The sequence below is a fragment of the Stenella coeruleoalba genome (genome assembly GCF_951394435.1).
Source record: "Stenella coeruleoalba genome assembly, chromosome: X".
NCBI classification, from domain to species: Eukaryota; Metazoa; Chordata; class Mammalia; order Artiodactyla; family Delphinidae; genus Stenella; species Stenella coeruleoalba.
Window position 1 is genome coordinate 54,914,305 of NC_137152.1, and position 21,279 is coordinate 54,935,583.

The 21,279-nt window shown below is 35.9% G+C and overlaps 1 protein-coding gene across 5 annotated transcripts in view; it reads right to left on the minus strand.

Annotated features, from left to right (window-relative positions):
* The window catches only part of TEX11 (testis expressed 11), a 373,435-nt gene that overhangs the window by 220,962 nt on the left and 131,194 nt on the right, over positions 1 to 21,279 (minus strand). For all 5 annotated transcript variants that reach the window (XM_079911723.1, XM_079911722.1, XM_079911724.1 and 2 more), the window contains exon 9: positions 13,143 to 13,228. In XM_079911723.1, coding sequence (XP_079767849.1) covers positions 13,143 to 13,228 — 86 coding nt within the window. The remainder of the gene's footprint in view (positions 1 to 13,142; positions 13,229 to 21,279) is intronic.

The window sequence follows — 21,279 nt, forward strand, 5'->3', positions numbered from 1 at the left end:
AGAAATACTTAACAGACACCTAGAAGAATTACAGAACAAACACCTAGAAGAATCAAAGAACAAACAAAGATGAAAAATAAAATAACTGAAATGAAAAATACACTAGAAGGAATCATAGCAGAATAACTGAGACAGAAGAACGGATAAGTGACCTGAAAGAGAGAATGGTGGAATTCACTGCTACAGAACAGAATAAAGAAAAAAGAATTAAAAGAAATGAAGACATCCTAAGAGACCTCTGGGACAACATTAAACGCACCAACATTTGCATTATAGGGGTCGCAGAAGGAGAAGAGAGAGAGAAATCACCAGAGAAAATATCTAAAGAGATTATAGTCTAAAATTCCCTAACATGGGAAAGGAAATAGCCACCCAAGTCCACGAACCACAGAGAATCCCAGGTCGGATAAATCCAAGGAGAAACACACTGAGACACACAGTAATCAAATTGACAAAAATTAAAGACAAAGAAAAATTACTGAAAGCAACAAGGGAAAAATGACAAATAACATACAAGGGAAATCCCATGAAGTTAACAGCTGATTTCTCAGCAGAAACTCTACAAGCAAGAAGGGAGTGACACGATATATTTAAAGTGATGAAAGGGAAGAACCTACAACCAAGATTACTCTACCTGGCAAGGATCTCATTCAGATTTGATGGAGAAATCAAAAGCTTTACAGACAAGCAAAAGCTAAGAGAATTCAGCACCACCAAACCAGCTCTACAACAAATGCTAAAAGAATGTCTCTAAGTGGGAAACACAAGAGAAGAAAAGGATCTACAAAAACAAACCAAAACCAGTTAAGAAAATGTCAACAGGAATATACATATTGATAATTGCCTTAAATGTGAATGGATTAAATGCTCCAACCAAAAGACACAGGCTCGCTGAATGGATACAAACACAAGACCCATATATATGCTGTCTACAGGAGACCCACTTCAGACCTAGGGACACATACAGACTGAAAGTGAGGGGATGGAAAAAGATATTCCACGCAAATGGAAATCAAAAGAAAGCTGGAGTAGCAATATTCATCAGATAAAATGGAGTATAAAATAAAGAATGTTACAATAGACAAGGAAGGGCACTACATAATGATCAAGGGATCAACTCAAGAAGAAGATATAACAATTATAAATATATATGCACCCAAGACAGGAGCACCTCAATACATAAGGCAACTGCTAACAGCTATAAAAGAGGAAGTCAACAGTAACACAATAATACTGGGGGACTTCAACACCTCACTTACACCAATGGACAGATTAGCCAGACAGAAAATAAATAAGGAAACAGAAGCTTTAAATGACACAATAGACAAGGTAGATTTAATTGATATTTATAGGACATACCAACCAAAAACAGAAGATTACCCTTTCTTCTCAAGTGCACACAAAACACTGTCCAGGATAGATCACATATTGGGGGTCACAAATCAAGCCTTCGTAAATTTAAGAAAACTGAAAGCATATCAAGCATTTTTTCTGACCACAATGCTATGAGATTAGAAATAATTTACAGGGGAAAAAATGTAAAAAACACAAACACATGGAGACTAAACGATATGTTACTAAATAACCAAGAGATCACTGAAGAAGTCAAAGAGGAAATCAAAACATACCTAGACACAAATGACAATGAAAACACAATTATCCAAAACCTATGGGATGCAGCAAAAGCAGTTCTAAGAGAGAAGTTTATAGCAATACAAGCCTACCTCAAAAAACAAGAAAAATCTCAAATAAACAATCTAACCTTACACCTAAAGGAACTAGAGAAAGATGAACAAAAAACCCCCAAAGTTAGCAGAAGGAAAGAAATCATAAAGATCACAGCAGAAATAAATGAAATAGAAAAAGAGAAAATATCAAAGATCAATAAAACTAAAAGCTGGTTCTTTGAGAAGATAAACAAAATTGATAAACCTTTAGCCAGACTCATCAAGAAAAAGAGGGAGAGGACTCAAATCAATAAAATTATAAATGAAAAAGGAGAAGTTACAATGGACCTCGCAGAAATACAAAGCATAAGAGACTACAACAAGCAACTCTATGCCAATAAAATGGACAGCCTGGAAGAAATGGACAAATTCTTAGAAATGTATAACCTGCCAAGGCCGAACCAGGAATAAACAGAAAATATGAACAGACCAATCACAAGTAATGAAATTGAAACTGTGATTAAAAATATCCAAACAGGGCTTCCCTGGTGGCGCAGTGGTTGAGAGTCCGCCTGCCAATGCAGGGGACATGGGTTAATGCCCCGGTCCGGGAAGATCCCACATGCCGTGGAGCAGCTAGGCCCGTGAGCCATGGCCGCTGAGCCTGCGCGTCGGGAGCCTGTGCTCCGCAACAGGAGAGGCCACAACAGTGAGAGGCCCACATACTGCAGAAAAAAAAAAAAAAATGCAAACAAACAAAAGTCCAGGGCCAGATGGCTTAACAGGTGAATTCTATCAAACATTTCGAAAAGAGCTAACACCCATTCTTCTCAAACTCTTCCACAAAATCGCAGAGGAAGGAACTCCAAACTCATTCTATGAGGGCACCATCACCCTGACACCAAAACCAGACAAAGATATGACAAAAAAAGAAAATTACTGATTAATATCACTGATGAAGATAGATGCAAAAATCCTCAACAAAATACTAGCAAACAGAATCCAACTACACATTAAAAGGATCATACACCATGATCAAGTAGAATTTATCCCAGGGATGCAAGGATTCTTCAATATATGCAAATCAATCGATGCGATACACCATATTAACAAACTGTAGAATAAAAACCCTATGATCATCTCAATAGATGCAGAAAAAGCTTTTGAGAAAATTCAACACCCACTTACGATAAAAACTCTCCAGAAAGTAGGCATAGAGGGAACCTACCTCAACATAATAAAGGTCATATGTGACAAACCCACAGCAAACATCATTCTCAATGGTGAAAAACTGAAAGCATTTCCTCTAAGATCAGGAAGAAGACAAGGATGTCCACTCTTGCCACTATTACTCAACACAGTTTTGGATATCCTAGCCACAGCAATCAGAGAAGGAAAAGAAATAAAATGAATCCAAATCGGAAAAGAAGAAGTAAAACTGTCACCGCAGATGACATGATACTATACATAGATAATCCTAAAGATACTACCAGAAAACTCCTAGAGCCAATCAGTGAATTTGGTAAAGTTGCAGGATACAAAATTAATGCACAGAAATCTCTGGCATTCATATACAGTAACAACAAAAGATCAGAATGAGAAATTAAGGAAATAATCCCATTCACCATTGCAACAGAAAGAATAAAATACATAGGAATAAACCTACCTAAGGAGACAAAAGACCTATACTCACAAAACTATAAGACACTGATGAAAGAAATCAAAGATGACACAAACAGATGGAAAATATACCATGTTCTTGGACTGGAAGAATAAATACTGTCAAAAAGACTATTCTACCCAAAGCAATCTACAGATTCAATGCAATCCCTATCAAATTACTAATGCCATTTTTCACAGAACTAGAACAAAAAATTTCACAATTTGTATGGAAATGCAGAAGTCCCAGAATAGCCAAAGCAATCTTAAGAAAAAAAAACAGAGCTGGAGGAATCAGGCTCCCTGACTTCAAACTATACTACAAAGCTACAGTAATCAAATCAGCATGGTACTGGCACAAAAACAGAAATATAGATCAATGAAACAGGATAGAAAGCCTATAAATAAATGCACACACCAACGGTCAATTAATCTACAACAAACGAGGCAAGAATATACAATGGAGAAAAGACAGTCTCTTCAATAAGTGGTGCTGGGAAAACTGGACAGCTACATGTAAAAGAATGAAATTAGAACACTCCCTAACACCATACACAAAAATAAACTCAAAATGGATTAAAGACCTAAATGTAAAACTGGACACTATAAAACTCTTAAAGGAAAACATAGGAAGACCACTCTTTTACATAAATCACAACAAGATCTTTTTTGACCCACCTCCTAGAGTAATGGAAATAAAAACAAAAATAAACAAGTGCGAACTAATGAATCTTTTTCACAGCAAAGCAAACCATAAACAAGACGAAAAGACAACTGTCAGAATGGGAGAAAATATTTGCAAACGAATCAATGGACAAAGGATTAATCTCCAAAATATATAAACAGCTCATGGAGCTCAAAATCAAAAAAGCAAACAACCCAATCAAAAAATGGGATGAAGACCTAAACAGACATTTCTCCAAAGAAGACATACAGATGGTCAAGAGGCACATGAAAAGATACTCAACATCACTAATTATTAGAGAAATGCAAATCAAAACTACAATGAGGTATCACCTCACACCAGTTAGAATCATCAGAAAATCTACAAACAGAAAATGCTGGAGAGGGAGTGGAGAAAAGAGAACCCTCTTGCTTTGTTGGTGGGAATGTAAATTGATACAGCCACTATGGAGAATAGTATGGAGGTTCCTCAGAAAACTAAATATAGATCTACCAGATGACCCAGCAATCCCACTACTGGGCATATACCCAGAGAGAGCTATAATTTAAAAAGACACATGCACCCCAATATTCATTGCAGCACTATTTACAATAGCTAGGTCATGGAAGCAACCTAAATGCCCATCGACGAATGGATAAAGAAGATGTGGTACATATATACAATAGAGTATTACTCAGCCATTAAAAGGAATGAAATTGGGTCATTTGTAAAAACGTGGATGGATCTAGAGACTGTCATACACAGTGAAGTAAGTCAGAAAGAGAAAAACAAGTATCGTATATTAACACATATATGTGGAATCTAGAAAAATGGTACAGATGACCTGGTTTGCAAGGCAGAATAGAGACACAGATGTAGAGAACAAACGTATGTACACCAAGGGGGGATAGTGGGAGGGGGTGGTGGTGGTTGGATGAATTGGGAGATTGGGATTGACATATATACACTAGTATGTATAAAACAGATAAATAAGCAAATTAAATTTTTAAAATATTAACATGAAATATGAATGGATTAAACAATACAGTCAGATGGCAGGGATTTTCAGACTAAATTCAAAAACGAGATCCAACTATATGCTGTTGATGAGAGACACACTTTAGATTCAAAGAAACAAAGAGGATGAAAGTAAAGGAATGGAAGAAGATATACCATGTAAATAACAACCATAAGAGCACTAGAATAGCTATACTAATATCAGACAAAACAGACTTCAAAACAAAAGAAAATGTTACTAGAGATAAAGAAGGATATTTTGTAATGATAAAAAAGGCTAATCCATCAGGAAGATACAACAATTATAAACATATATGGACCTAACAACAGAGCCCCAAAATACATGAAGCAAAAGTCAACAATATTGAATGGAGAGGTACATAATTAAACAATGATATTTGGGGATGTCAGTGTCCCACTTTCAGTAATGCATATTACAACTAGGCAGAGCATCAAAAAGGATACAGAAGATTTGAACAACACTATGAACCTACTAACCTAACAGACAACTACACCACACTGCACCAGATAACAGCAGACTACACATTCTTCTAGAATGGAACACATTCTAGGCCTTAAAAAGCCTCAGTTGACTTAACAGGATTGAAATCATACAAAATATGTTCTCTCCTTACATGGAAATAAATTAGAAGTAAAGAACAAAAAGAAGTTATTTGGAAATTAAACAACACACTCCTAAATAACCAACGGGTCAAAGAATAAATCACAAGGGAAATTAGAAAATACCTTGAGCTGAATGAAAAAGGAAAACAAAACATACCAAAACTTACTGGATGGAACTAAAGCAATGGTTAGGGGAAATATCCTAGCCATAAACAGCAATATTAAAAAAGATCTCAACCTTTCATCTTAGGGGGAAAAAAAAGCCAGCACACTAAACCTAAAGCAAGCACAGAGGAGAAAAGTCATAAAGATTACAGTGGAAATAAATGGAATAGAATACTTAAAAAAACAATAGAGAAAATCACGAAAACCAAAAATTGGTTCACTGAAAAGATCCAACAAATTGACAAAACTTTAGCTAGGCTAGACTAACCAAGAAGAAAAAAGACTCAAATTACTAAAATCAGGAATCAAATAGGGGTGACATCACTACTGACATTTGGAGAAAGACTATTCATAAATCTCTTGTATAAATCTCTTAATCTCTCCAAATTTCCATTTCCTTATCTGTACAAGATGAAGTTGATCGATATCATTTTTTAAACTCTAAGCAGATGAATCATTTTTTTCAAACAAAATCTTAAAAGGACATACTACATAGGAAACTGATTAAAGTCTAATTTCTCTGAAGCAAGATGGGGATCTTGGAGAAGTGTGAATAAGTCTCCTCCTGTTAAAGGAGATTCTGAAGCTCTTCTGGCAGAACCTAAGGGTACCACAGAACAGTTTCTTAATTTCTGAACTAGATGATCTGTAAGGGTTCTTACAGCTATAAAGTGTTATCTATAGTAAATTATCTTATTAAAATTTCTACTATACAATTTGTTATATTTCCACAAGATGGTGCTAATACATTCCATTTTCCATTAAAACATGTCTTCTATATGATCATTTTTACAGTTAATAATTTTATCATAGTCTATGATCATATAATACCCTTAACTTTTCAAAGTACTATTGTATTACTTATGTTATCTTCATTACAAGCCACCTACACAAATAATGTTGCACTAATTTTTCAGATGATGATATCACAGCACATAGTAGTTAGGTAAGTGACCCAAGGTCACACAGTTGATTAGTAACAGATTTTCTAATGCTAGCTCTGTGTTCTTTCCCTAGATCACACTGCCTGATTACAGATAATATTGTCAAAATCTCAAGGTCTCAGGCTGAGACAGAAGCAAAAATAAAGCAATGAATATTAAGTAGCATTAAAACTGATACAAACTGCCCTTGGGCTCATATACTGAACCATTAATATTTGTGCATATAAATCCATTTATGTATATTTCCTTTACTGTTTCCCTTATTAGAAGACCTCTGGTGTCACATATTCCTATACAACCATAGTAAAGGCTAAATACTGATAAATAAAAATATCTCATTAATACTGTCCTTATTGTAAACATAACTACTTTTTAAAACCATCATAGAAATTACATAATCTGGGTTTACTAACTCTAAGCACTATAAATTTAGAAACTAACACTATAATTTTTGTTAAATTCTCCTCTTTCGATTCCATAAGAGATACAAAAAGTTTTATAGAACAGGAAAGAAACACACTTCTCTTCCCACTTGAGGATACTACGTCTAACATAAAAACTATCCCCAACTACTAAGAAACAACTCACATTAGCTGCCAACTAAGACAGGCTTTAGATTCGTTTTAGAGAAATTTAAAATGGTGTTAGAAAAGGAGCTAAAAAATTACTCCTCCTCTAACATACTACTTACCCAATTATTTATTCACATCCAAAAGTCTAGCAACATTAAGTTTAGGTTGCGTGTGTGTGTGTGTGTCTGTGTGTGTGTGTGCGTGTGTGTGTGTGTGTGTGTTTTTAAGAAAATACGAAATGAGACCTTATGGTCTCAGAAGGATGCTAAAGAAATCATGCTTTCTTTGGATGCTGAGAGGAGAAAAGCAACCCAGGCCCCTCACACAAGGAGCTGAGAAATATTCTCATTTTTGGTAACCCACAAAGGCCTCTCCTCTTCAGAAATTTATAAGCACTTAGTCTCTGACGTGTAGGTTAAGGCAGCAGGGTCATTTAAATTTCAGTTATTAAGATCAATATTAGATTATTGTTTACAAAACACTTTGAGGGTTTTATCCAATTCTTCAGGATTCTATCCAATTCAAATGTTTTCTGTCATTTTCCCAATTTATTTCACTGTCTCTACTACAAGAGGTCACCAATTAGGAATTTTCCTGTGTATAGTTTTGGGCTCAGTTTCATTTCACTAACCTTCTTTATTTACTATACGTTTTGTAAAAACACAACTCCTTAAATCTTCCAAATACATGTCAAGGATTCTCACGTTTTCCTTGTCGTTTAATATATTAAGAGTTTTTAAAAACTATTTTTGAAAAAAAATAAAGAGAACAAAGTAAAATGTTAATACTGAGCATTTATGAGTGTGGGATTACAGGGGACTTTTACTTTCCATATTACTTTTTCTGCGACATTTAAATTTTTATATTTAGCACATACAACTGCTTTAATCAGCAAAGCAGGTTTTTTTGTTGTTTTTTGTTTTTTGTTTTTGCGGTACGCGGGCCTCTCACTGCCGTGGCCTCTCCCGTTGCGGAGCACAGGCTCCGGACATGCAGGCTCAGCGGCCATGGCTCATGGGCCCAGCCGCTCCGCGGCATATGGGATCTTCCCGAAACAGGGCACGAACACGTGTCCCCTGCATCGGCAGGCAGACTCTCAAGCACTGCGCTACCAGGGAAGCCCAGCAAATAAGTTTTTTTAAATATTAATTCTATTTATTTATTTTTAATTTGGCCACTCAGCGTGGCATGTGAGATCTCAGTTCCTGACCAGGGATCGACCCCATGCTCACTGCACCGGAAGTGCAGAGTCTTAACCAATGGACCACCAGGGAAGTCCCCAATCAGCAAAGAAGTTTTAAACATTATTTTTACTATATCCATGAATATTACCCTTTCATTTTGATTCTTCGCTCCCAAATTTAATCTGCCGTAATTAGAAAATAGGTCTTACAGCAAAAGGGGAAAAGTAAGGCTCCCCAAATGTTTACCAGCCAGTAGCTCCAAGGAACACAGGAGTGAATTAGAAAGAACTACTAGAAATCAAGGAAAAATCATCCTTGATAAAGAATATGATTAAGGTGGGACTTCCTGGTGGTGCAGTGGTTAAGAATCCGCCTGCCAATGCAGGGGACACGGGTTTGAGCCCTGGTCCAGGAAGATCCTACATGTCGCGGAGCAACTAAGCCCGTGCGCCACAACTACTGAGCCCACGTGCCACAACTACTGAAGCTCACGTGCCTAGAGCCCGTGCTCCACAACAAAAGAAGCCAGTGCAATGAGAAGCCTACGCACCTCAAGGAAGAGTAGTCCCCGCTCACTGCAACTAGAGAAAGCCCACGTGCAGCAATGAAGACCCAACGCAGCCAAAAATAAATAAATAAAATAAATAAGTTTTTTAAAATAAATTAAAAATAAACAAATTCTATCATGATAAAAGAAAAAGAATATGACTAAGATATGGGGATGAGGACATTTTTCTCCCAGGGGAAAAATAATCTCCAAAGTCTTTGCAGTAAATCAGTGTAATTGCAAAGCCTTTTGAGTTGGACTCATTTCTATTGTTTGGTTTACAGTACTTCTTGTATAATACTAATTAGTTAGAGCACAATTTCTGTAAACCTTTCTAAAAAGCCAAGTTCAGCAAAATATATGTCCAAATTGTTAGACAGGACTTTAAAAGACTAAACACTAAATTTAAATTCTACCAGGGCAACTGAGAGGCCACTAACAAATCCCCTAGAGCACAGAAGAAAGTTCTATATCAAGAGTCTCTTCCCACCTACTTATTCTTGCCTTTGCCAGGAGCAGACAGAGGAGCTCAGTATAGCAAGAATTACAAAAGGGGAGAAAAAGAAAAACTGTACTTTATTAAACAAGAAAACCTCTTAAACATATTTCCAAAGCTCGTTTCAAAGATCTGAAATTTTATATTCTATGGAGTCCTAACTGAATTTGTCATTTGAATACACTGAGGCAGGTACCTTGACGCCAACAGTAAAGTAAGATTAAGGATTCCCAATTTCATTCAGAATTATAGCGACCTTTCTTAATCTGTGGCATCTCTAATAAGGGGACATAATCAAAAAAGTGTGTCAGAGGGACTTCCCTGGTGGCGCAATGGTTAAGAGTCCGCCTGCCAATGCAGGGGACACGGGTTCGATCCCCAGTCCAGGAAGATCCCACATGCCGTGGAGTAGCTAAGCCCGTGAGCCACAACTACTGAGCCTGTGCTCTAGAGCCCACAAGCCACAACGACTGAAGCCTGCGTGCCTAGAGCCCGTGCTCCGCAACAAGAGAAGCCACCACAATGTGAATCCTGCGCACCGCAATGAAGAGTAGCCCCTGCTGGCTGCAACTAGAGAAAGCCTGCATGCAGCAATGAAGACCCAAAGCAGCCAAAAATAAATAAATTTTTTAAAAATCCCCCCCGCAAAAAAATGTGGCAGAAATTAAGGAAAGCAGCAGCTGTTTATGAAGTTTTCTTAGCAAAAGAAAAGGCAAGAGGGAGACAAAGACTGATCAAGGTCCTAAACTGAGATCTGTTAACAAGAACTGAGAGAAAGAAAAGAGCTTTATAAGCAATACCCACTACCACCCTTTATGTTCTAGGCTTCTACTTCAACAAAATTCTAATATACTACAGCAATTTTGGTATCTTATCATTTGTGAAAAAATGAGGGGTTTCCCTTTTAGACTGAATGGGTATTTCCAAATTGTATGTAACCACTAGCTTAAGATATCCACTGTTCTCAAAAGAGTTAAGCCTGTAGAAAGTACACTCACCTTCCATGCCCTCCTTCTAGTACAAAACCTACAGAGAAAGGTGCTTAATTAGCAGCTATTCATTCCTGCTTGTATCACCAACTGCTCCCAACAGTTTTCTCAACACACAGATAATTAAAGCACAAAGAAGAACTGCCCCCAAGAATGGCAGTATATGATAAAAAGATGTGGGTGTCTGTCTTTATAATATTTTTACTTGGGAAGTCAACAAGTAATCTGTGTTTGATTTCACCGTGATAAATTTTAGAATATACTAGTGAAGCAGCCACATTAGTGCCCATTTGCGGTAAATAGCAAACACATCACCTAGCAATAGCAGCAGCTACTGCCATATATTGAGCAGTTTCTATTTCCCAAGCCATGTTACTAAATACTCTACAATATATGCATCATCGTATTTAATCTCTAGAATAATTCTAAAAAGTAGGTATCACAATGTTGATAATTATTTTTGCCTCTTTTTAAATACATTAAAATATAACCCTTTTCAAGGCATTTGACAATACTTCACTAAGTTATTTTTATATCCCCAAAAGATGTGGAAAAATAATCTGGCAGAAAGATTAAAATAATATATAATAACTAGGGCTAGAATTCAAGTCCTTCCTTTTTTTCCCAATCTCATTCTAGTGACAAGAATACAAAAAGAGTCAAAAATATAGTGGTGCTCTATAAATTTGTTATTATCTAAATATGACTGTGGGTCAAATAATGTTCCTAATAATACAGACACTAAACAGAGTAAAAATCTGATATAGTCAGTTTATGATATAAATATCAGTCATGCTCTGTCACTGTCATATTTTCCTTCTGTACGGTTTTCTAAAAAAGATGATGACAGATAAGAGATCAACAATCCATGGCATATACGATAATAACCTACATTTATGCCACTTCAAGCCTCAGCCTACTCTTATAAGCAGTTGCTAGAGAGCATTCATGTTTATGTTCATTCTGGCATAAACTACAGGCTCACCTCCATAGTCTTAAGCTTCCAGAAGCCATCCATGGCACCACAGTATCCTTTTTTTCTTTTTTTTTGTCCTTCCCATTCCTGTCTCCTTGGCATACTAATCTTTTGATAGGTTGATGCCATAACCTTTGTGATTGCTGCTCCCCTAAATACTGCCAAATCCTGGAATAGAACTCATTCAATTCACTTTATAAAAAGGTTGTTCATTTAAAGGAAACTTGTTGTAAACCTATGCTAAACTAGCTAGCTCCTTTAGTATATTTTTAATAATTCAATTGATAAATGTGATTTATAATAAACATTTCAGGTATATTCCACTTGTATGAAACATTCTAAATTGAGACAAGTATACCTCTTGTAACTGCATAAGCCTGCTCTGTCAGGCATAGTTCGTTACAGAGTTTGATCAATCTTTGAGCTCTAAAAAGTCTTTTACATAAACAAGTTATTTGCATAAGTATTTTATTAGAGATATATACGCCTATGAGTACTATAATCTTAATGACCATATTTCTATTTATTTCATTAATGGTAAATGTAATTTTCACAATAGTTAGACTAATCAAGAGAATATCTCCAAATAACTAGAACTAACCCCATACTCAAAGAAGGGAAACATTTAGGAATTGATTTGCTATATTTTACTCCATAATCTTCTGATATTCAAAAGACTTGGGACTTCCCTGGTGGTGCAGTGGTTAAGAATCCACCTGCCAATGCAGGAGACACAGGTTCAAGCCCTGGTCCGGGAAGATCCCACATGCCGCAGAGCAACTAAGCCCATGCGCCACAACTACTGAGCCTGCACTCTAGAGCCCACGAGCCACAACTTACTGAAGCCCGCACACCTAGAGCCCGTGCTCTGCAACAAGAGAAGCCACTGCAATGAGAGGCCCGCGCACTGCAAAGAAGAGTAGCCCCCACTCGCCACAACTAGAGAAAGTCCATGCACAGCAACGAAGACCCAACATAGCCATTAATTAATTAATTAAAAAGGAAAAGAAAATGCGAAGCACTTTATGTGACATCTCCAGAAAAATAGATTTTTCACAGAAATTCACTAGCAATTACTGAGTATCTACTATTATGTCAGGACCTGTACTGGGCATAGGTATTCAGTGAAACACAGGATTCTTGCATATAGTTGCTATATTTTTGCACTATTCCCTGGTATTTCCAGATTCAACACAACAGTACAAATCTTAGTGTAGTTCTAAGCATATAGTAAGTGCTTAATATATACTTACTTAACTGATATTAAAATACCAAGATTCTCTTAAGACTAATAATTTTAGGTGATCCTACTATTTACCCACCTGCCCTTATACTCTGGGGTTAGCAGACAGCAATACATACCAAAGCAAAAAATAAGGATTTCCATATTCTTGATGAAGATACACAGGAGGAATGGAGGGAGAACATGCTTTTATGTTATTAACAATAGAATACATTTTTCTATCAACTGGCAACATATAAGAATAATAAACAATACATGTTAAAGGAGTAACTAAATTTAGCATGTTGACTTTTGAAATCAGAAAATGTTTAAACTGCCAAAGTACCCTATAGTAAGTATTAACTGAACTCTATGATAATAATCGTTAGTTTATATTCATTATTTTTTTATATTACCTGAGCCAGAAAGAACTTTCTTCATATTTATTCTGCTTGTAGGTTTCTATTCCAAAGCTATAACAGAGAATATGAAGATATCCGCTCTACAATATTAAAAAAAAAAAACAAGATACGTCAGATTCATGATTCTCTTAACGTTAAAAAAATCTATAGCATTTCAGAGTCTTTAAGACATACTTAGTGTTCTGTACATCAAAATAACCCACTCATCCTTATCAAAACCTCTCAATTTATATAAAGAGGAACTAAAAAATACTCAGGGTGTGGCATTAGTTACCTATGGAAAGGTAATACAATACATTACTAAAAGGTCCTTTGTAACAGGAAATGGGAAAACTAATCATTGCCCAGCAAAAGAGCAGGCTAAAAATGCCTCTGTAGGTTGCCAGATTCAGTAAAAGGCGTTAGAAAAGAGTATATTCAAAGAAAACAAAATCACCACTGAGGGTGGCAAAAAAATGAATGAATACCTTTCAAAATTAAGACAACTTTAAAAAACGTGAAATGTGTCCAAAGCACTATCTAGTCATAAGACTTTAGAAAGTTAATTTAATGGATCTCTTGATAGCAACAAAAATTTTCTTTACATAAATTACCACTGAGATGAAGGTAGGAACAAGTATGTGAATGATGCCATAGGAAAATACTCTTACAGATTAATCAGCATCTCAGTCGCTGTGTGAATGTCATATCATACAGAATTTTCATTCATCAAAATACTGGGAAATGGCATAAAAGAAAAAAAACTTAATTCTAATAATTTACCCAAATATCCCATCACTATTTGTAGAAACCATCTATCCAGAAACTGATTATATCCATATAAAGGAGTCCTTTATAAGTTTAACCTGAGTAAGACTACAGAAGCAGATCCTCAATTAAGAATCCAAGATCTGAGGGAAGTTATTCATAAGTAATGTGTAAAGAGCTGTCTTGCTTCAAAAAAGTTTCCCTTTGAATTACAGTACAGTACATTCAGAAAGCAGAAGTTCAATATGCATGCCTGAGCACATCAGACCTACTGCATATTTGAATCTAAAATAAAGAACAGTCTTGGTAATGTGGGTCTGGCAAGAATCCAGAAGTATTTAAATGCATTCTCGACATTTCAGCAGAAAAATTTCAGCAGAAAAAGCTTAACTCATTACATGCCCCAGATCCCATAGGTTCACACAGGGCTACACCAGTTATGTAGCTATACTGGAATAATGCAGCTTATACCCACTTGCTGTAGAGAGGCTTGCAACTAACTTACACAGAGAGAAATGGAAAGTAAAACTTTTGATGAACATTTAAATGTACTGAGTCTTTATTCAATTTCCTCAGTGTTTTTTTTTCTTCCCTCACAATCCCTTCAAGTGTACTTACATTATATACTACTTCCTAAGGGAGAAAAGAATACAAAACAATAAACTTATAAGACCAAAGCTACAAAATACTAAGATATCTTTCAAGAGACCTGCACAATATTTTCAATGTAATGACCGAAAAAAAATCTTTTAACTACCAGTACTGCTCCATTCACTCATTCATTTATATATTCAATGATTAATATTTACTAAGCATGTCTTATCTATTAGGTACTATGTTAGGCCTTAGAGACATATAAGTGAACAAAGCAGACAAAAATCTCTGTCCTCATGAAATATTTCTAATGGGGTATTTAGTACTAAGATTTATACAAATATCTCTTTAAAAAATACGTTCCTGGCCTTCCATGGAGTGGTAACATCTCGTTTTGCAAGTAATACACAGTGGCAAAAAAACACAAAGAAAGTAGATCTGTAAGTCTGTTGTATATTGGTCATATAGAAACGGACGTATGGGACCAGAACTCATGGAATCTCTAGAAACTCCAGCCACTGCTACATCTACTGGCCCAGAAATAAAAGATCCAACCGAATACCTAATTTACAATGCCACGATGAGACTATATAGATGATTTTTAAAACTCAGTTAGATACTGCAGCTGAAAATGAGTTTGATCACTAACTTCTGAGTTCAGTATGAGGCTTCTTAAAAAATTATTTATTTATTTATTTATTAGGCTGTGCTGGGTCTTAGCTACAGCACGCGGGATCTTCGTTGAGGTGTGCAGGACCTTTAGTTATGGCATGTGGGATCTTTTAGTTGCGGCATGCGGGCTCTTAGTTGTGGCATGAGGTATCTATTGATAGTTCCCTGACCAGGGATTGAACCCGTGCCCGCTGCATTGGGAGCACGGAATCTTAACCACTGGACCACCAGGGAAGTCCCCTTTTTATTTTTAATTAACTAGATAATTTCATTTTCTGTGAATTACTTTATAAATTAGGTTCTTAAAATTCAGAAAAAGCAAACCTATTATTTTTTTAGTTCCAAGTTATTTTTCTTTGTGATTTTGCTGTCTTTTAAACATTTATAGATCATGTATTTTTACATTTTGTTCAATTATAATTGTGTAACAATAACTGAATGATAATTGCCTGCCTTTCTTCCTTAATGGCTTTAAGACGTTTACCTTCCAATCCTCCCTTACTCAGCTTCCTCTAATCCTCAGATGTCTCAGTAATAATAAACAACAGGTCATTCGTTATTTCTCCTGGTGCTCTAAGATACAATTTTCCAAACACTTTATTTCTCTGCCTCTAAACAATACAGCATTACCTTCTGCCATCATGTCAACACCTTAAGTAATTCCTAATCTAGTTTTGGGATACAGGAAGGATGTCTCAGAAATAAGAGAGTTGGCTTATTTAATTCATTAATTCTTTTTAAGTGAATAACACTACAGTTAGCTCTTCTCCAACCTTTATCCGATCATTTCCTCTCATTATAAGATTTCTTGCCCTGGATTTTCAGGTCTTGTCTAAACCTTAAGCCCATCAAAAGCACACTAAATAATTTCATTGACCTTTAGAATGAAAATCATGAGTTTTCTAACAGTATAGTTTTATCAATCACCTTCTAAACAATATACAAACTCTCAACTCTGAACTTCAAGGTCCTTTACTGGTAGCCCCATCCTAACGAAGGCATAGTTAATAATTACTTTTCTGTTACATATCCTTGATCCTCTAATTCAGTCCTTTCCCCTCTCTTTACATTTGCTTTTCCCTTTATCATCTCTAACTCTGTGCAAGATACCAAATGTTTTCTTTCCCTAAACACCAGCTATGAGTCTCCTTTCATATCTTTCAATATGCAATTCAATGTCCATTTACTCTACAAAGCATATTAAAGAAAGGTGTCCGTCCATCTAGTAATTTATAATGTGAAATAGATAGCAACAGAGCTAGAGACAAAAGAAAGAGATGGTAAAAACATGCAAATGCAAACAATCCAAGAAACTTTACAGATGAAATTATTAGAATTAATAAAAGAGTTCAGAGAAGTTGCTGGATATTAAATAAACATTTAAAAGCAACTGCTTTGAAATGCAACCAATGACAAATAAAAATGTAAACTCTAAGATATCACTTATGACAGCAAGTTGACTGAAATATCTTTATACAGAAAATTACAAAACTATGTTGAAATACATTAAAGACGACTATATAAATTAGGACATATCACATTCATTGATAAGAAGACTCAACATTATAAACACAGTGATACCCTCCAAATTAATTATAAATCAAATGCCATTTCAATCAAAATTTCAATAGTTTTTCACCAAACTTGACAAGGTGACTCTATAAGGAATATAGAAGAGTAAAAGGCCCAGAACAGCTAAAACAACATTGAAGAAGAATAAAGTAAAAGGACTTATGCTATCAAGACTATACTGAGTTAAATAATGCCCTCCTCCCAAAATTCATGTCCATCTGGAACCAGTGAACTTTACCTTATTTGGAAATAGGGTCTTTGCAGTATAATCAAGGTGAGGTAATACTGGATTAGGGTGCATCCTAAATCCATCATGACTGTCCTTACAAAAACAGAACTCAAAAATAATATAGATAAAATGTAATTCTAAAAATGTTCATCTAACCCACAGGAAGGTGGGAAAAAGTAGACAGGAAACAAAAAGCAGAGAAAACAAACAAAAAAGCCAGCATCACATTCCTGTTAAAGATGTCAGACTGAGCACACACAACTACCTCTGCTGTCTCCTAACACCCCAGTAAAATGATAGTAAAAGAAGAAAAGTTTTTAATTGTGGTAAAAAGCATGTAACGAAATGTACCATCTTAACCATTTTTAAGTGTAGAATTTAGTAGTGTTAACTATATTCATATTGTTGTGCAAGAGATCTCCAGAACTTTTTCATCTTGTAAAACTGAAACTCTTTACCCATTGAACAATAACCCTTCATTTGCCCCTCCCTAAACCACTGGCAATCACCATTCTACTTTGTTTCTGTGAGTTTGACTACTTTAAATACCTCATATAGCTTACCATTCCCCCTCCCCATATCCTCAAATCCATTGTCTAGTAGGTCTGTGTCTTTATTCCTGTCTTACCCCTAAGCTGTGACAAAGCGAGAGAGAGGCATGGACATATATACACTACCAAACATAAGGTAGATAGCTAGTGAGAAGCAGCTGCATAGCACAGCTTTCAACAAACTTGAAAGTAAGATCAATAGAAATTATTCAGTTTGAGGAGCAGAAAGAAAAAGGAATGAAGAACAATGAACAGAGCCTGAGACCCATGAGACAACAACAATGTATGTAAAATCAGAGTCCCTGAAGGAGAGAAGACAGAGAAAAAAGCAGAAAGAATACTCAAAGAAATATTGGCCCAAAACTTCCACATTTGATAAAAAGATACAAATCTGCAAGTCCAAGAAGCTAAACAAATTTTAAATAGAATAAACACAAAGATATCCAGGACTTCCCTGGTGGCTCAGTGGTTAAGAATCCACCTGCTAGGGCTTCCCTGATGGCGCAGTGGTTGAGAGTCCACCGGCTGATGCAGGGGACGCAGGTTCGTGCTCCAGTCCAGGAGGATCCCACATGCCGCAGAGCGGCTGGGCCTGTGAGCCATGGCCACTGAACCTGCGCATCCGGAGCCTGTGCTCCGCAACGGGAAGGGCCACAACAGTGAGAGGCCCATGTACCGCAAAAAAAAAAAAGAGAAAGAATCTGCCTGCCAATGCAGGGGACTCGGGTTCAAGCCCTGGTCCGGGAAGATCCCACATGCCGCAGAGCAACTAAGCCCATGCGTCACAACTACTGAGCCTGTGCTCTAGAGCCTGCAAGCCACAACTACTGAGCCCACGTGCCACAACTACTGAAGCCCTTGCGCCTAGAGCCCGTGTTCTACAACAAGAGAAGCCACCACAATGAGAAGCCCACACACCACAATGAAGAGTAGCCCCTGCTCGCCGCAACTAGAGAAAGCCCACACGCAGCAATGAAGACCCAACGCAGCCAAAATTAAATAAATAAATTTATTAAAAACAAACAACAAAAAAAGATACCCACACTGAGACACATTATAATCAAACCATCAGAAGACAAAGAATCTTGAAGGCAACAAGCAAGATGCACTTAGTCATGTACAAGGGATCCTCAAACTTCAGCTGATTTCCCATACAAGCCAGAACGCAGTGAAATGACATATTTAAAGTGATGAAAAAACAACTTTCAACCAAAATTTCTCTATGTGGCAAAACTATCCTTTCAGAAATGAAGGAGAAATTAAGACATTCTCATATACACAAAAGTTGAGAGTTTGTCTCTAGTAGACCTGTTCTACAATGCTAAATAGAATTTTTCAGGCTGAAATAAAAGCATGCTAGGTAGTAATGCAAATAAATACAAATAAGGGTAAAGGTAACTAGGTAAATATAAAAGTCATAGTTATTGCATTTTTGGTTCATAACTCCTCTTTTTTTTTTTCTATACGATTTAAAGGAAAAATACACTTAAAAATAAGCATAGGGCTTCCCTGGTGGCTCAGCGGTTGAGAGTCCGCCTGCCGATGCAGGGGACACGGGTTCGTGCCCCGGTCCGGGAAGATTCCCACATGCCGCGGAGCAGCTGGGCCCATGAGCCATGGCCGCTGAGCCTGCGCGTCTGGAGCCTGTGCTCCACAACGGGAGAGGCCACAACAGTGAGAGACCCGCATACCGCAAAAAAAAAAAGTATAAGTCTATGCTAATGGGCACATAATATACAAATATGTAATTTGTAAATGGAGATGTATAGCAGCAGACTTTTTGTATAATGTTGAAGCTAACAGGTATTGATTCAAACTGGATTCTTACAAGTTTATGACGTTAATTATATTTTTCAGAATAACCAATAAGAAAGTAACTGAAACATATGGTGAAAAAGGTATGAGAAGGAAATCAAAATGGAATACTAGATAAAAGCAATTAAACAAAAAAGAAGGTAGTAGTGGAGGGAATGAGGAAGAAAAAGATATAAGACACATATATAGATATATAGAAAACAAACAGGAAAATGGCAGAAGACCTTTCTTATCAGTAATTACATGTAATTTAACTCTCCAATTAAAAGGCAGAGATTGGCAGATTGGCTAAATTTTTTTTTTAAAACACATCATGATCAAACTATATGCTGGTTACAAAATCTCAGTTTACATCCAAAGACAAAAATAGATTGAAAGTGAAAACATGAAAAAAAGATAGTCTAAGCAAATAGGAACCAAAAGAGAGCTGAGTGCCTATACTAATATCAAACAAAATAGACTTTAAGTCAAAAATTGTTACAAAAGACAAAGAACATTACATATTGAAAAAAGGGTAAATTTATCAAGAAAATGTAACAATTATAAACATATATACACCTAACAACAGACCCCTAAAATATATGCAGCTAAAACTGACACAAGTGAAAGGACAAACAGTTCTACAATTACAGTTGGAGATATCAACACCTCACTTTCAATCATGTACAAAGCCAGACAAAAGATCAAAAAGGAAATAGAAGACTTGAACAATACTATAAACCACCTAGACTTAATAAACATATACAGAACACTCAACCCCAAACCAGCACAATACTCATTCTCCTCAGGTACACATGGAACATTCTCCAGGACAGACCATATGTTATGCCACAAGTCTCAATAAATTTTACAACACTGAAATCATACAAAGCATCTTTTCCTACCACAATGGAATAAAACTTGAAAACTGGAAAATTCAAAAATATGTGTAAATTAAACAACAAACTCTTAAACAACCAATGGGTCAAAGAAGAAATCACAAACGAAATTAGAAAATATGTAGAGATGAATGCAAATAAAAACACAACATACTAAAACTTACGGGATTCAGCAAAGGCAATGCTCAGAAGGAAATTTATAGCTATATACACCTACATTAAAAAAACAGATCTTACAAAACTATAATTCAAAAAAGATACATAAACCCCTATGTTCACAGCACTATTCACAATAGCCAAGAGATGGAAGCAACCTAAATGTCCATCAAAAGATGAATGGATAAAGATGTGGTGTATATATAAAGGAATATTAATTACTCAGCCACAAAAAATAATGAAATAATTCCATTTGCAAAAACATGGATGGACCTAGAGATTATCATACTAAGTGAAGTCAGAAAGAGAAAGACAAACACCATATGATATCACTTATATGCAGAATCTAAAATACAACACAAGTGAACTTATCTATGAAACAGAAACAGACTCACAGACATAGAGAACAGACTTGTGGTTGTCAAGGGGGAGGGGGTTGGGGGAGGGATGGATTGGGAATTTGGAATTAGGAGATGCAAACTAGTATATATAGAATGGATAAACAACAGTCCTACTGTATAGCACAGGGAACTATATTCAGTATCCTGTGATAAACCATAATGGAAAAGAATATGAAAAAGAATTATGTATAACTGAGTCACTTTGCTGTACAGCAGAAATTAACACAACACTGTAAATCAACTATACTTCAATAAAATAAATTTTAAAAATAAAGATCTCAAATCAACACGTAGGAAAAGAAGAGCAAACTAAACCAAAAGCTAGCAGAAGGAAGAAAATAATAAAAAAATGGGGATAAATAAAACAGAGAAAAGAAAATCAATAGAATTAATCAAACCAAAAGTTTGTTATTTGAAAGATCAATAAAACTGACAAACCTTTAGCTAGACTAACAAAAAAAGAAGTTTCTAAAAAGAATTACTAAAATCATAAATGAAAGTGGGAATATTTCTATG